Source organism: Rhinoraja longicauda, chromosome 24 (genome assembly GCF_053455715.1).
Source record: "Rhinoraja longicauda isolate Sanriku21f chromosome 24, sRhiLon1.1, whole genome shotgun sequence".
Classification (NCBI taxonomy): domain Eukaryota; kingdom Metazoa; phylum Chordata; class Chondrichthyes; order Rajiformes; family Arhynchobatidae; genus Rhinoraja; species Rhinoraja longicauda.
Window position 1 is genome coordinate 15,594,905 of NC_135976.1, and position 16,239 is coordinate 15,611,143.

Sequence of the window (16,239 nt, forward strand, 5' to 3'; positions counted from 1 at the left end):
CTCTTACCTCCTGGCATCCTGCATTGTCAAGCAGCTCGTAATTGCTCGCATGTAACGGCTGCCCAGCATTCACCGGATTCAACACCACCTTGTCTCCAACCACCACCTGAAATGTACCGTTAACATGGTGTAAGCATGATACATAAAAGTATCCCCTTAAAAATGACACACAATGGCAACACAGTGCAATCTTTTAACTTTGAAACCTGTGTAGGAACGAACTGCAGATGCTGGTTTCGACCTAAGACTGGATCTGAAGAAGGATTCCAGCCCAAAATGTCACCGATTCTTTTTATCCAGAGTGGCTGTCTGACCTTCAGCGTGACCTCAGCTTTTTTTTGTCTATCTTTGGTATAAACCAGCATCTGCACTTCCTTCCAACACATACCTCCTCTAACAACTCGTTCCATTCACCCACCACCATCTGTGTGAAAACATTGGCCCTCAGGTTCCCCGCTCACCTTAAACCCATGCCCTCAGGTTCCTCAGGGTAAAGGTTTCCATGCATTTTTTTTCTCTCTCATCTGGGTTTTATATTATCTGGTGTTCTCAGTCTTATCTGATGATCTAAGAACACACTCGATCTCGAGACAGTTCACGGTAAAATTATTACCAACCAGCAATCAAACAAAATTGTTTTCCAAAATCTTTTATTAAAAAAAAATTTAAGATAAAAATTATTTTATCAGATGAAAGTGGACTCTGTGCTAAAGAGATAAATGTTAAGTGAGAAGGGGAAAAACATTGGTTAAAATGTCAAGAAGGAGAAGGATTTAGGGTCAAAGCATCAAGAATGTTTAATCTCTACCGACAATGGAACAATTAAATATTTACATGGAGCAGCATAATAGGCCAGTAAACACAGTATTTGGAGTCAGAGTCATACAGCGTGGAATACAGGCCCTTCGGCCCAAATTGCCCAGACCAACCAACATGTCCGATCTACACCAGTCCTAATGCTTGCAATTGGCCCATATCCCTCTAAACCTATCCTATCAATACATGTATAAATGTTTCTTAAACGTTGCAATGGTACCTGCCTCAACTACCTCCTCAGGTAGTTCATTCCACACACCCACTATACTTTGTGTAAAACAAACGTACCCCTCATGTTCCTATTAAATCATTCCCCCCTCACCTTAAACCTACATCCTCTGGTTCTCGATTCCCCTAATCTGGGTGTTTACTAGAACTAGTGTGATCGGGTGATCGATGGTCGGCGTGGACTCGGTGGGCCGAAGAGCTTGTTCCCATGCTGCATCTCAATGGTTCAATGGCTTGTTATTATCACATGTACTGAGGGACAGTAAAATTCTTTGTTGCATGCGGTGAAGTCATTTATTACTATACATCGGCACAATCCCAAAGTGTATAGAAACAGCCCACTGAGACCAAATACAAGAATTGCCAGGTTTTGACATAATTTTACAATCCAAGCTGCAGGGTGGTCATAAAGGCCCGTTGCAGCCAATGCCTACATCCAGATCGTCCAGCAAACCATCGTCCCTCTCCTCGCCCGGCCACCGTTCAGCTTTTGTGACCTGAGGGTGCTTCTCGCAGCCAACCTTGAGGTTGTGGAAGGTAAGACCCCGGTTTCACTAAACGGCCCTTTGCTCTTGTGTCCGCTGCCACCAAACAAACTTAACTAAAACCGTACATTTACATTTTGCTTCAGTTGTCTTCAAAGATCTGTCCCTATTTCTAACCAATTGCAGGCATCCTTACATTGTCTCCATTGCTCCGTAACTTCCAAAAGGGTTGAATGAAAAGCCAAGAGCCTTCGTTCCCCGTGGCATCCAGTGTCACTCTCATGGCATTTTTCTCGAGAAGGGCTGGCAGTCTTTTGTTCACCGTCAGGTATTTGTTGCTTTTCATATGCAGCAGCTGAAAGAGGAAACAAAAATATACAGTGAGGCAGGAAGAGAGGAATTTTAATTTTGTGCACATTTTTTTCCACGTTTCTGCGTAGTTAATTAAAAAGGGTGAAGGAGCAGAAAGATCAGGAAATCTTACAACAACTGTACAAGGATTTACTCATCAGGTCAGGCAGCATCTCTGGAGAAAATGGATAGGTGACGTTTCAAGTCGGGGCCCTTATGAGTCTTAAGAAGCGTCACGACTTAAAATGTTGCCTATCCACGTTCTCCAGAGATACCGTCGGACACACTGAATTTCTCCTGCACTTGGTAAACTTGTCTTTTTTGGTAAACCAGCATCTGCAGTACCTTGTGTGTACAAGGCTTTGGTGAGACCACACCTGGAGTCAAACCGTCTACAGGACTGGTTCGTGTCCTCAGTTTGTGTACACAAAGTGGAGGCTGTACACAGAATGGGATAAGGGTTACGGTACCGAGGGAAATTCAGTGATAGCTCAGTAGATTGATTCCCAACGTGAAGAGCCTGTCTTTTCTCGAACGCACGAATCATTCGGCCCTTTACCGATTGGAGTTTAGAAGAACGAGAGGTGAGGGGGGTCAGGTAGATTCAGAGGGAATGTCAACCTGTGGGGTTGAAACAGAGAGCCACAGTTTCAGAACAAGAGGTCGTGCATTTAACACAGAAATGAGGGGGAACGTTTTGCCTCAAAGAGTCAGACAGCTGTATAAACACTTTGACAAGGGGAGAATTAAGGTTTTTGAAGAGAATTGAGGTGTGTAAAGATTAGTGTCACGAACAATAATCAGTTAACAAGTGAAGCCTGTGATCTTGCTTGTCAAAGCTTGCTGAGATGAAAGACGCAATATTGGGAGAGGAGGGAGTGGTGATAAAGGGCTTTGTTTATTGGCACCGGGAAAAGGGTTTCTGTTGAATTTGCTTTGATTTATTTTTCCAAAATAAACTGTCTCTCAGATCCACACACTTTCATTGTTGTTGGTTTTGCTTAATAACATTTTTACATTTGCTGACCAGGTATTGAGGGTAGAGAGTGACTCCATGGTCATTGTTTTGGGGGACTTTAACAAGGCCAACCTCAGTCGCGAGCTCCCAAAGTACAGACTTCATGTTACCTGCCCCACCAGAGAGGAGAGGACACTTGATCACTGCTACTCTTCAATCAAGAACGCATATCGCTCTGTTCCTCGGGCGGCTGGGTCTCTCTGATCATTGTTTAGTTCACCTTATTCCGACCAACAGGCAGAAACTAAAATCTGCTAAACCTGTGGTCATAACAACGAAAAGGTGGACAAGCGAGGGCATTGAAAAACTACAGTCCTGCTTTGACTGCACTGATTGGAATGTGTTCAGGGAAGCAACCACACGCCTCGATGAGCACACAGACACTGTGACATCCTATGTCAGCTTTTGCCAGGACAGTTGCATTCCCACGAAGACCCGGATCTGGTTCAACAACAACAAGCCCTGGTTCACAGCAGAACTCAGACAGCTCCGCCAGTCAAAAGATGGGGCCTACAGGAGCGGGGATACAGACTTCTACAGGCAGGACAAGTACAAGCTGCGAAGAGGAATCAGAGCTGCCAAGGAAAGGTACTCTGAGAAGCAAGTTCTCAGCTAATGACGCTTCTTCAGTTTGGAAGGACTTGCAAGAAATTACCAGGTACAAGAGGAAAACCCCACGCTCCTTGGACAATCGTCAGCTGACCAACGACCTGAACGAGTTTTACTGCAGGTTCGAGAAACAGAAACATAACCCTGGGACCCCCTCCACTCCCCCCACTCCCCCACCCCCAATCACCACTTCACACGTACTCAAGGACTGACTCTAGTTTGCAAAGACTGGATCCGTCCCCACCCACTCCTCCCCAAGCGGCAATTCATACCAACTCAGAGACCGAAAAGCCAGAAATCTCCAAGACCGGACAATGTTTCCCCCTCCACCCTCAAGCTCTGTGCCGACCAACTGGCACCGATCTACACAGACATTTTCAACCAATCCCTGCAAACCTGCACTGTCCCTGCCTGCTTCAAGGTCTCCACTATTGTCCATGTACCCAAAAAGACAAGGATCACTGGTCTTAATGACTACAGGCCTGTCGCACTTACCTCTGTAGTCATGAAGACCTTTGAAAGACATGCTGGCCCAGCTGAAAAACATCACAAACCCCCTGCTGGACCCCCTGCAGTTTGCATACAGGGCCAATAGATCGGGGGACAATGCAGTCAATTTGCTGCATTTGAATAGTAAATAATAATGGGGTCTTCACTGTGAAATTGAGAGTCAAAATAAAAATTAATGGAAGATCACATTTCATTGAGTGGCATGGTGGCTCAGCTGGTATGCAGCTCACAGCGCCAGAGACCCGGGTTGGGTGCAATCTGTGTGGAGTTTGCATGTTCTCCCCTTGACTGTGGTTTTCTCCTAGTATCCTCCCACATCTACAAAAAAGTGCAGGTTTGCAGGTTATTTGGGGTCTGTACATTGCCCTCAGAGTGATGGGAGTGGATGAGAAAGTGGGAAACATAGAATTAGTGTGAACGGGTGATCGATGGTCAGCATGGACTCAGTGGGCCGAAGGGCCCGTTTCCATGCTGTATCTTGCCATCTCATTCACCTCATGTAGAAGAGCACAGATTTCATTTTATTTGCAATAATGGCCTGATTATTGAGAATAAATTTGCTCTGAACCTCAGTCAAGCATGTTTGCAGGGAAATGGAATTTTAGCAATACAATTGCAAGAGCCAGTCAGTATTTAATAATTCCCAAATTATTTCAAAGCACATTCACAGAGAACACAGCTTGATTGTATTCCACACACACACACGGAGGCATGCACTGCAATTTTAAAAGGCATCTTTTTAAAATCACTGCCCACTCATTTTTCATTTAAAATAAAAGACCACAACGAGCTTGATGTGAAGTACACTGTGGGTGAATCGGCAAGTGATCTGTTAATGTCGTGCGTCTAATAATTTTAAAGAATTCAGAAATTATGCACGTCAGGACAATACCATCTTGTTTTTATTCAAATTCAAGACATTTTAACAGTTTGCAGTTCACAAACGTCTATTGCATTCCTGATGCGTGATATAATGTCTCAATGCAGTTTAAAAAGAGACTTCAGTAAGAACTAATGAGAATGATTAAATTGGTGTAATTATGGATAGTCCCGATCTATTGTAGTTAGAACATAGAACAGTACAGGAAATGTCACAAAGTGCTGCAGTAACTCAGCAGGTCAGGCAGCATCTCTGGAGAACATGGATAGATGACGTTCTGGGTCGAGACCTTTCTTCTGAAGGGGGATCTTGACCCAAAATGTCAACGGTCCATGTTTCCCCAGAGATGCTGCCTGACCTACTGAGTTACTCCAGCACTTTGTGTCATTTTAGTTTACTTTCAGTTGAGTTTAGCTTAACCAGCTTTCTGCAGTTCTTTGTTTCAGTACAGCACAGGAACAGGCCCTTCTGCCCACAATGTCTGTGCTGAACATTACACCAAGAAAATCACTAATCTACCCGCCCGTGGCTGGGTAGCTCGACTGGAATCGTGTACGGTCTTTCCACTGACTGGTTAGCACGCAACAAAAGCTTTACACCGCACCTCAGCACACGCGGCAATAAACTAAACTTCAAACATAATCCATATCCCTCCATCCCCTGTGTACCCATGTGCCTCTTGCAAAGTCTTTTCAATGCCACTGCAGTATCTGCCTCAACGACCACCCCGACAGTGCGTTCCAGGCACTCATCACCCTCTGTGTCAATCGTGCGAGTTTCGGTGCAATCTACTATGAGTGCAGCCTTGGGCACTCAACTCAGTCAAAATTAGTTTAATATTCCTCCTGAACCTACACATCCATAATGTCCCACAAGTTCACTTTTGGGAACAGACCAGGGGCCGGGCACACCTTCTAATTCCCTGGGGCGGTAGTTAATCTCAGGTCTAGGAGATGTGGACATTGCATTGAAAGTGCTTGGGACACCTGCAATGAGAGGAGTGAGGAGAGAATTTGCTGTTGCAAAAGGAAGCAAATTGCTCTAAACAATTACAAACATGTTGAAATCTGGCAGGGTTTCAAACTTCTAATCCGTTCTGTGACTGGCATGCAGACATTTAAAATTCCTGTGCCTCCCACTTCTGCCGAATTCAGGTCTTGACAAACAGGTGTGGCTTCTCCAGGAATGAATGCAGCACGAGAAGAAAAATGACACAGAACTGGTCTCACTTCTGCATAAAGATCTATCAGTTATATATTAGAAGTTATGAAGGCACTTATTATTCATTAATGCCAGTCAAGGGTTGAGTTTCAGTTTTTTTTAGTTTTAGAGACAGCGTAGAAACTGGGCCAAGGGTACTCACGAAAAGCTGGAGTAACTCAGCGGGACAGGCAGCATCACTGGAGAGAAGGAATGGGTGACATTTCGGGCCGAGATCCTTCCTCTGACAGGGCCTTCAGCCCACCGAGTCCACGCCAACCATCGATCACCCTTACACAAGTTCGATATCCGACACACTGGGGGCAACTTACAGAGGCCAATTAACCTACAAACCTGCACGTCTTTGGGATGTGGGAGGAAACCAGAGCACCCAGAGAAAACCCACTCGGTCACTGGGAGAATGTACAAACTCCACACCGACAGCAGCTGAAGTCAGGATCATCTTTGGGATGTGGGAGGAAACCAGAGCACCCAGTGAAAACCCACTCGGTCACTGGGAGAACGTACAAACTCCACACAAACAGCAGCTGAGGTCAGGATCAAACCCGGGTCTCTGACGCAGTGAGGCAGGAGCTCTACCGCTGGCCGCTATGCTGCCCGATGGATTAATGAGCATGTATGTCATTGTTCAGTTTCAGGACAGATGACAATAAAACACTCTTGACTCTTAATATTCAGACTGTATCATATTGGACCTCAGGACAGAACGGTGCTGAGGGTAACAGAGGGAATGGCAGCTCGTTTGGGGTAAGAGTGCAACAAAATCGTTTCCAATTTATCCACACTATCTTCTCATAAACAGAAATACAGCTTTAAGATTGATGAGCAAAACACAAAGTGCAGGAAGAACTCAGCGGGTCAGGCAGCATCTGCGGAGGGAATGAGCAGGCGACGTTTTGGGTCGGGACGGGACACTTCTTCAGACTCTTCAGTCTTAAGATTGATGTTTATGTCAGAAATGATCATGGGTTCATCAAATAAAATAGGAATGAACATTGGATTCTCCAATATTAGACACCTCACCTACAAACAGTCCCCTTCTCCTTCCCCTTCCGCTTTCTCACCCAAGACCCCTCCCCTACTTTCTCCCACTCCCCCCACTCCCATCCTCTGAACCCTGGCTGACCCTGCACAGGTTTTTCCCCTTCTCCCCCTCTACCTCCACCCCTTCCACCTCCACCCCTTACAATGGCTCAAATGATTTCCAAATGCACAACCCTTGGGTTTCACAATAGGCAACTCTTTATCCTTTTGGGCTCACACCCATCTTTTCATCTCTGGCATTTGCCCCCAACAATCTGTCTATCAGGGTACCCCCTCACCTGTGTTCACCTATTACCGCCCATGCTCTGTCCTGCTCCTCCCCTCTTCCAGATGTAAATCACAACTACAATATATATATTCTGCTAGCGATAAACCCATGGAAAGCACAAAACTCAGAGGGTCAGGAAAACATCCCTGGAGAACATGGACAGGCAACTCCACTCTGTGATACAAGTAGAATCATCCCCATATCTGGTCGGCAATAACGGCTACAAATAAATCTATTCCAGGAAGAAAATGTAACCTTCAAAATCATGGAAAAGATCCAACCTTCAGCATAACGAGCTGTGGGTGAATAGTACTTTAAATAACTTTATCCGCAATACATCAGCAAAAAAGTTTGTCCTCGTTATTTTTTTCATGTGGTTAAAATTACCATATTGGGCTGGACAGTATTTTAAAACTTTAATTGGACTGTAATGCCCGGTTCCCCTGGTTGATTCAATATGTTCAGAGATTATAGTTTAGTTTTTAGTTTATTGTCACGTGTGTCAAGGTACAGTGAAAAGCTTTTGTTGCGTGCTAACCAGTCAATGGAAAGGCCATACATGATTACAATCGAGCCGTCCACAGTGACAAAAGGTATAAAACATTTAGTGCAAGATAAAGTCCAATAAAGTCTGTGAAAAGAAGGTCTCCAATGAGGTAGATGGGAGGTCAGGGCTGCTCCTTAGCTGGTTAGAAGATGGTTTAGTTGCCTGATAACAGCTGGGAAGAAACTGTCCCTGAATCTGGAGGCATGCATTTTCACACTTCTGTACCTCTTGCCTGATGGGAGAGGGGAGAAGAGGTAGTGAGACTGGTCCTTGATTATGCTGGTGGCCTTGCCAAGGCAGTGTGAAGTATAGATGGAGTCAATGGGCGGCAGTGCATGCTGACTGTTCTGTACAGCGATTAGCAATGGAAGATCGCAAGTCTTTTTCCTTAATCCATTCTCAATGTCTTATTAGTTTCAGAGATAGAGTGAAAACTGGCTCTTCGACCCACTGAGTCCACACTGACCATCGATCACCCGTTCACACGAGTTCCATGTTATTCCACTTTCTCATCTACTCCCTACAATTTGGAGGCAATTTCACAACGCCAATTAACCTACAAACCCGCACGTCTTTGGGACATGGGATGAAACCGGAGGAAACCCACGCAGTCACTGGGAAACGTGCAAAGTCCGCACGGACAGCACCCCAGGTCAGGATCGAGCCCAGATCTCTGGCGCTGTGAGGCAGTGGCTCTACCAGCTGTGCCTCTGTGCTGCCCCTGAGCCACTTTGTCTTGACGCAAGATTCAAAGTTTTTTCCTTGTAGAGAGGAAAAGAAACTTCTGCCAAGTAGACTTACGCAAGTGACACTGAGGTGAAAAAAAATGTTAAGCTGCCAAAGATAGAAGCAAACAGGTTTGTGCGGATAGTAGTATTTGGTATGAGAGTCAAATGATTATGATTCAATCAAGCTGCACAACCAACTGTACAATGGAAATATCCCTCCTTGGCCAAGGTGTTCATTCTTCCTGCTGCTTGTTTGTGCCTCTGTTTATCACTCACTGCATCAACCATGTAAATAAGTCACTGAAGGCAAAGTAGTTTGATCAGTTCTCATGTTGCACAGCACCAGTGCAGCTGGCTCACAGCACCGGTGCAGCTGGCTCGCAGCACCGGTGCAGCTGGCTCGCAGCACCGGTGCAGCTGGCTCACAGCACCGGTGCAGCTGGCTCGCATCGCCGGTGCAGCTGGCTCACAGCGCCGGTGCAGCTGGCTCACAGCGCCAGTGCAGCTGGCTCACAGCGCCCGTGCAGCTGGCTCAAAGCACCAGTGCAGCTGGCTCACAGCACCAGTGGCCCCCAGTTTATTCTCTCTACATCCCCCCCCCCCCCCCAGTTTAGCTCTTGAATTATCTGGTGAATCATAAGGTCATAAGGAATGGGAGTAGAAATAGGCCATTCGGCCCATCAAGTCTACTCCACCATTCAATCATGGTTGATCTATCTCACCGTCCTGTCCCCATTCTCCTGCCTTCTCCTCATAGCCACTGACACCTGTAACAATCAAGATTCCATCAATCTTTGCCTTAAAAATATCCACTGACTTGGCCTCCACAGTCTTCTGTGGCAAAGAATTCCACAGATTCACCACCCTCTGACTAAAGAAATGTCTCCTCATCTCCTTCCTAAAAGAATGTCCTTTAATTCTGAGTCTAGTCCTAGACTCTCCCAGTAGTGGAAACATCCTCTCCACATGGTTACATTCAGGCGCTTGTAGAGGGCGACACAGTGGCGCAGCTGGTGGAGCTGCTGCCTCACAGAGTCAGAGGTTCGATTCTGACCTCAGTTGCTATCTAGGTGGAGCTTGCACGTTCTATCCCGTGACCACCTGGGTTTCCTCTGGGCGCTCTGGTTTCCTCCCACGTCCCATGTTTTGGGTCAGGACATTTCTTCAGAGTCACCTATCCGGGTTCTCCAGAGATGCTGCCTGACCTGCTGATTTAATCCAACACTCTATGTCCACATGTGGTGTCATATGGCCACTTACTTGTTAGTCCAAGCGTAATAGATTAAATGCTTCCACTTCTGAAGTACTGAAGGCCCACCGAGAACATGCTGACCATTGATCACTCATCCACACTCGTTCTATCCCATTTTCGCATCCACTCCCTGCAAAGTAGGGGGAATTAACCGAAAACCACACATGCTTTTGCAGATGTGGGAGGAAACCAGAGCACCTGAAGGAAACCCACATGGTCAAGGGGAGAACGTGCACACTCCACAGAGAAAGCAACTGAGGTCAAGATCAAACCTGATAGTTTTGACATGTTCACCCAGCAATGGAAATCATTATCAGGCACATTCCACCCAATAACAACTCTAAATACTGTTGGTATTTACTACAGTTTAGTTCAGTTTATTATTGTCACGTGTACCGAGGTGCAGTGAGAAGCTATCTTGTTGCATGTTATCCAGTCAAAGAGACTAGACATGATTACAATCAAGCCGTCCACAGTGTACAGATGCAGGGTAAAGGGAGTAATGTTTAATGCAAGATAGAGCCCAGTGAAGTCCGATTAAAGATAGGCCGAGGGTCTCCAATGAAGTCGGTGATAAGTCAGACCCACTCTGTAGTTGGCGATGGGATTGTTCAGTTGCCTGATTCTGGGAAGAAACTGTCCCTGAATCTGGTTGTGTGCGTTTTTACACACCTGCACCTCTTGCCTGACGGGAGATGGAGAAGAGGGTGATCGGGGGTGAGACTGGGCCTTGATTATGCTGGCGGCCTTGGCGAGGCAGCACGGTGTAGATGGAGTCGATGGATACACATAGCCCGCGTTATTCCCGTATTGATGGAACCTCGAAAGGCGGCACTCCCGTTTACAGTCAAGTAAACGTGAAGCGAACTGCATAGAAGTGAATCGCTCCGTGCTAATTTTGTCACTTCCGATCGATAGTTTCGACACAAGTCATCTGCAAAAGTGACACGTAACCTCATTCACTAAACTACTAAACTGTGGTTTAAATCTGACATTTTGCCAATGCAAATGCTTTCCTGCAGCGCCAATGAGTCTAAACTGTCTGCCGAGGCTTCACGTCGGTTCAATGCAACTTTCATTTACATACTTTAAAGAAATGACTGCACTAATGTTCAAGGTTATTATTGGAATTTTCATTTGAAATCTACAACTATTTACTTCCCCAAATTTGAGTTATTCCAATGCTCTTTCAAATATTTAGCACCTGGAAAGGGGGTAAACACAGATCCCCCTGTTGCCAAACACTTTAATTCCCCTTCCCATTTCCACACTGACCTTTCTGTTCCTGTGCCTCCTCCATTTTCAGAGTGAGGCCACTAGCAAATTGGAAGATCAGCACCTCATATTTCACTTGGGCAGCTTACAACCCAACGGTATGGACATTGAATTTTCTAAATTTTAAGCAACGTCATCTTTCACTCTCCTCCTCCCTCCTTGCCTCCTTCCCCCACCCTTGTCATTTAACCAGTTCCACAGTTCACCACATTGTATTCCTCCTTGAGATCACACCTTCCCTGGCCAACAATGGGCCCGCCAGGCCCCTCCCTGCCCGAGGTCATTTGTGGCTGGCACAGACTGATCCTGATTTTTTTTAACCTTCAGAACTTCATCTCCCTCCCCCTCCCTCCTACTTTCAGTACGAAGGTCCTGACCCAAAACATCGCCCATTCTTTTTCTCCAGAGATGCTGCCTGACCTGCTGAGTTACTTCAGCACTTTGCGTCCATCTTTAGTGTAAACCAGTGTCTGCGGTTCTTTTCTTCCACAACCACAGATTATGTTGAATCAGACAGAAGAACGGCCCCGACCTAAAACGTCACCTGACCATCTCCTCCACGGCTGCTGCCTGACCGCTGAGTTACTCCAGCACTTTGTGTGTCCCCCCCTCCCCCCCACACACAGTTTACTGAGTATAATTTAGAGGTACAATGTGGAAACAGGCCCTTTGGCCCACTGAGTCCATGCTGACTAACAATCACCCGTTCACAATAGTTCTGTGATTTTTACATCCAGTCCTGACACTCTGGGGGCAATTTCCAGAGGGCCAATTAACTTACAAACCCGCACGTCTTTGGGGTGTAGGTGGAAACCGGAGCACTTAGAGGAAACCCACACAGTGATCGGGAGAATGTGCAAACTCCATGCAGACAGCTCCTGAGGTCAGGATTGAACCTGGATCTCCGGCGTTGTGAGGCAGCAGCTCTACCAGATGTGCCTCGGTGCCACCCACTTGAACTGTGACACGTTTCCACTTTCAGGGATAAACAAAGTAGTTGCTTTTATCAACATGTTTGCTGCAATTAATTTAGACATTATGTGGCTAGATTCAAACTGAACACCTGTTATGAAGTCGTTCCACGTCTAAGAATAGAACACCATACACATTAATCCTCATACAAAGGTATGGATGGTTCTAAATGCCCTATGTCTGTCATGCGGCAGAACATTTTATTTACCCTGCAGAATATGATGTAATCAAACTCCGATGACATCTCCCTCGGCTGCGAGAAATGCACAAAGCTTCACTGGCATCTCTCCATGATGCTGCCATGCATTTCTGCAGTCATGATATATGCTGTTGATTAGCTGATTAGTAAGGGTGTCAGGGTTTATGGGGAGAAGGCAGGGGAATGGGCTTGAGAAGGAAAGATAGATCAGCCATGATTGAATGGCGAAGTAGAATTAATGGGCCGAATAGCCTTATTCTTCTCTGAGTACTTATGAACCTATGCACCAAAATATCAAATACACAGTGCATGTTTTGAAATATTACATACAATTCTTGTGTGCACCTACACCTTGTCTCCTCCTACACCTATTTTTTTATGTTTCTATAGAACATACCACACAGAACAGTACAGCACAGAAACGGGCACTTCGGCCCACAATGTTTGTGCCGAACATGATGCCTGGTTAAACTGATCTCATCTGCCTGTATGTGATCCATATCCCTCCATTCCCTGCACTTCCATGTGTCTATCTTCAAGCCACTTAAACACTGCTCTCGTATCTGCCTTCACCACCACCCTTGGCAGCGCGTTCCTGGCACCCACCACCCTGCGTAAGAAACTTGCCCCACGGATCTCCATTGAAAGTTCTAGTTGGGGTAAGAGAGTAAGGTCAGGGCCAATGGTGACCGGTGTGAGGTGAATACCGAAGTTAAAGTGTTGTAATTAAATGCGCGAAGTATAAAAAATAAAGTGGATGAGCTAGAGGCTCAGTTAGACATTGGCAAGTATGATGTTGTGGGAATTACAGAGACATGGCTACAAGAGGACCAGGGCTGGGAACTGAATATTCAGGGGTACACAACGTATAGAAAAGACAGACAGGTGGGCAGAGGGGGTGAGGTCACTCTGTTGGTAAGGAATGATATACACTCCCTTGCAAGGGGTGACATCGAATCAGGAGATGTAGAATCAGTATGGATATAAATGAGGAATTGTAAGGGTAAAAAGACCCTAATGGGAGTTATCTACAGGCCCCCAAACAGTAGCCTCGACATAGGGTGCAAGTTGAATCAAGAGCTAAAATTGGCATGTCACAAATGTAATGCTACGGTGGTTATGGGAGATTTTAACATGCAGGTAGACTGGGAAAATCAGGTTGGTACTGGACCCCAGGAAAGGGGAGTTTGTGGAGTGCCTCTGAGATGGATTCTTAGAACAGCTTGTACTGGAGCCTACCAGGGAGAAGGCAATTCTGGATTTAGTGTTGTGTAATGAACCTGTTCTGATAAGGGGTCTCAAGGTAAAAGAGCCATTAGGAGGCAGTGATCACAACATGATAAGTTTTAATCTACAAATTGAGAGGGAGAAGGGAAGTGTCAGTATTACAGTATAGCAAAGGGGATTACAGAGGCATGAGGCAGGAGCTGGCCAGATTTGACTGGAAGGAGGCCCTAGCAGGGAAGATGTTGGAACAGCAATGGCAGGTATTCCTGGGAATAATGCAGAAGTTGCAGGATCAATTCATCCCAAAGAGGAGGAAAGATTCTAAAGGGCCTGTCCCACTGAGGCGATTTTTTTGGCGACTGCCGGCGACTGTCAAAGTCGCAGCAGATCGCCAGAATTTTCTTTTCCCGACAACAATGACCACGACAATGCTGAGTCAGGTCGAGATTACAGCGTCTTCTGAAACATCGCGAAATTCCCACGCTGTCCATGCTTCTCCGGCTTCCTAATTTTCGGTGAAATCACTGACAAGTCGGTAAGTACTTGGGAGTTTTGAACTATAACACCTTGTATGGGTTACTTAAAAACCAAGCTTCATTGTAACAAGGCCTAAACTGGATTTACTTCCAGTTTACTAATAGCAGTCTTAAAAAAAAAAATTTAAAAAGTGGTTAAGTGGATTTTTGTGAAAAGTGTGTGGACATTCTTTGAAAATGTAAGGGAGATGTATATCTGGTTTCTGGGTTGAATATCTGGGTTTGGAGCCCACTTTAAATGTAATGGCTGAGGCCAAAAACATCGCGAAAATTCCCACGCTTACCTGACCGTCAAACTGTCGCCTCCAATCTACCTGTCAAATGGCCTGACGGTAAATAAATTGGTTAAACACAGGTATTTTATGGTATTTGGAAATGACTTTACTAATTTTAATATTTTGTGCTTCTAACTGCATCTCAGAGAACCTAACAAACCTGGGGACAGCATGCGACAGCGACCGCAATAAGCAACGATACCTGGCGACAAGCCAGCTGTCGCCGAGAAATTTCAAACCGGATGATTTGTCAGCGACGCGCCGAGATCCACTACGATTTTTGGAAGACTCCTCACGATCATGCCCGCGACACCCCGGCAAACTGTCGGTGACAGCCTAGTCGCCAGCAGTTGTCTTAAAATCGCCTAAGTGGGATAGGCCCTTAAGGGGAGTAAGAGGCACCCGTGGCTGACAAGGGAAGTCATGGACAGCATAAAAATAAAAGAGCAGAAGTATCACATAGCAAAGAAGAGCGGGAAGCCAGAGGATTGGAACTCTTTTAAAGAGCAACAGAAGATAACTAAAAAGGCAATAAGGGGAGAAAAGATGAATTACGAGGGTAAGCTAGCCAATAATATTAAGGAGGATAGTAAAAGCTTTTTTAGGTAGGTGAAGAGGAAAAAAATAGTTAAGGCAAATGTGGGTCCCTTGAAGAGAGAAGCAGGGGAATTTATTATGGGGAACAAGGAAATTGCAGACGGGTTGAACTGGTAGTTTGGATCTGTCTTCACTAAGGAAGAGACAAATAATTGCCCAGATGTTCTAGTGGCCAGAGATCCTAGGGTGACAGTGGAACTGAAGGAACTTCGCATTAGGTAGGAAACGGTGTTGGGTAGACTGATGGGACTGAAGGCTGATAAATCCCCAGGGCCTGATGGTCTGCATCCAAGGGTAGTTAAGGAGGTGGCTCTAGAAATCGTGGACGCATTGGTGATCATTTTCCAATGTTCTATAGATTCAGGATCAGTTCCTGTGGATTGGAGGGTAGCTAATGTTATCCCACTTTTTAAGAAAGGAGGGAGAGAGAAAACAGGAAATTATAGACCAGTTAGTCTGACATCAGTGGTGGGGAAGATGCTGGAGTCAATTATAAAAGACGAAATTGCAGAGCATTTGGATAGCAGTAACAGGATCGTTCCGAGTCAGCATGGATTTACGAAGGGGAAATCATGCTTGACTAATCTTCTGGAATTTTTTGAGGATGTAACCAGGAAAATTGACAGGGGAGAGCCAGTGGATGTAGTGTACCTTGACTTTCAGAAAGCCTTCGACAAGGTCCCACATAGGAGATTAATGGGCAAAATTATAGCACATGGTATTGGGGGTAGGGTACTGACATGGATAGAAAATTGGTTGGCAGACAGAAAGCAAAGAGTGGGGATAAATGGGTCCCTTTCAGAAAGGCAGGCAGTGACTAGTGGGGTACCACAAGGCTCTGTGCTGAGACCGCAGCTATTTACAATATACATTAATGATTTGGATGAAGGGATTAAAAGTAACATTAGCACATTTGCAGATGATAGAAAGCTGGGTGGCAGTGTGAACTGTGAGGAAGATGCTATGAGTTTGCAAGGTGACTTGGACAGGTTGTGTGAGTGGGCGGATGCATGGCAGATGCAGTTTAATGTGGATAAGTGTGAGGTTATCCACTTTGGTGGTAAGAATAGGAAGGCAGATTATTATCTGAATGGTGTCAAGTTAGGAAAAGGGGATGTACAACGAGATCTGGGTGTCCTAGTGCATCAGTCACTGAAAGGAAGCTTGCAGGTAGAGCAGGCAGTGAAGAAAGCCAATGGAA

At 45.7% G+C, this 16,239-nt stretch overlaps 1 protein-coding gene across 1 annotated transcript in view; it reads right to left on the reverse strand.

Annotated features, from left to right (window-relative positions):
• Nucleotides 1-16,239, reverse strand: part of itpr3 (inositol 1,4,5-trisphosphate receptor, type 3) — a 185,378-nt gene that overhangs the window by 117,751 nt on the left and 51,388 nt on the right. Inside the window, exons 5-6 of the mRNA XM_078420692.1 lie at nt 1,726-1,884; nt 8-106 (exon numbers count right to left, since the gene is read on the reverse strand). Coding sequence (XP_078276818.1) covers nt 8-106; nt 1,726-1,884 — 258 coding nt within the window. The remainder of the gene's footprint in view (nt 1-7; nt 107-1,725; nt 1,885-16,239) is intronic.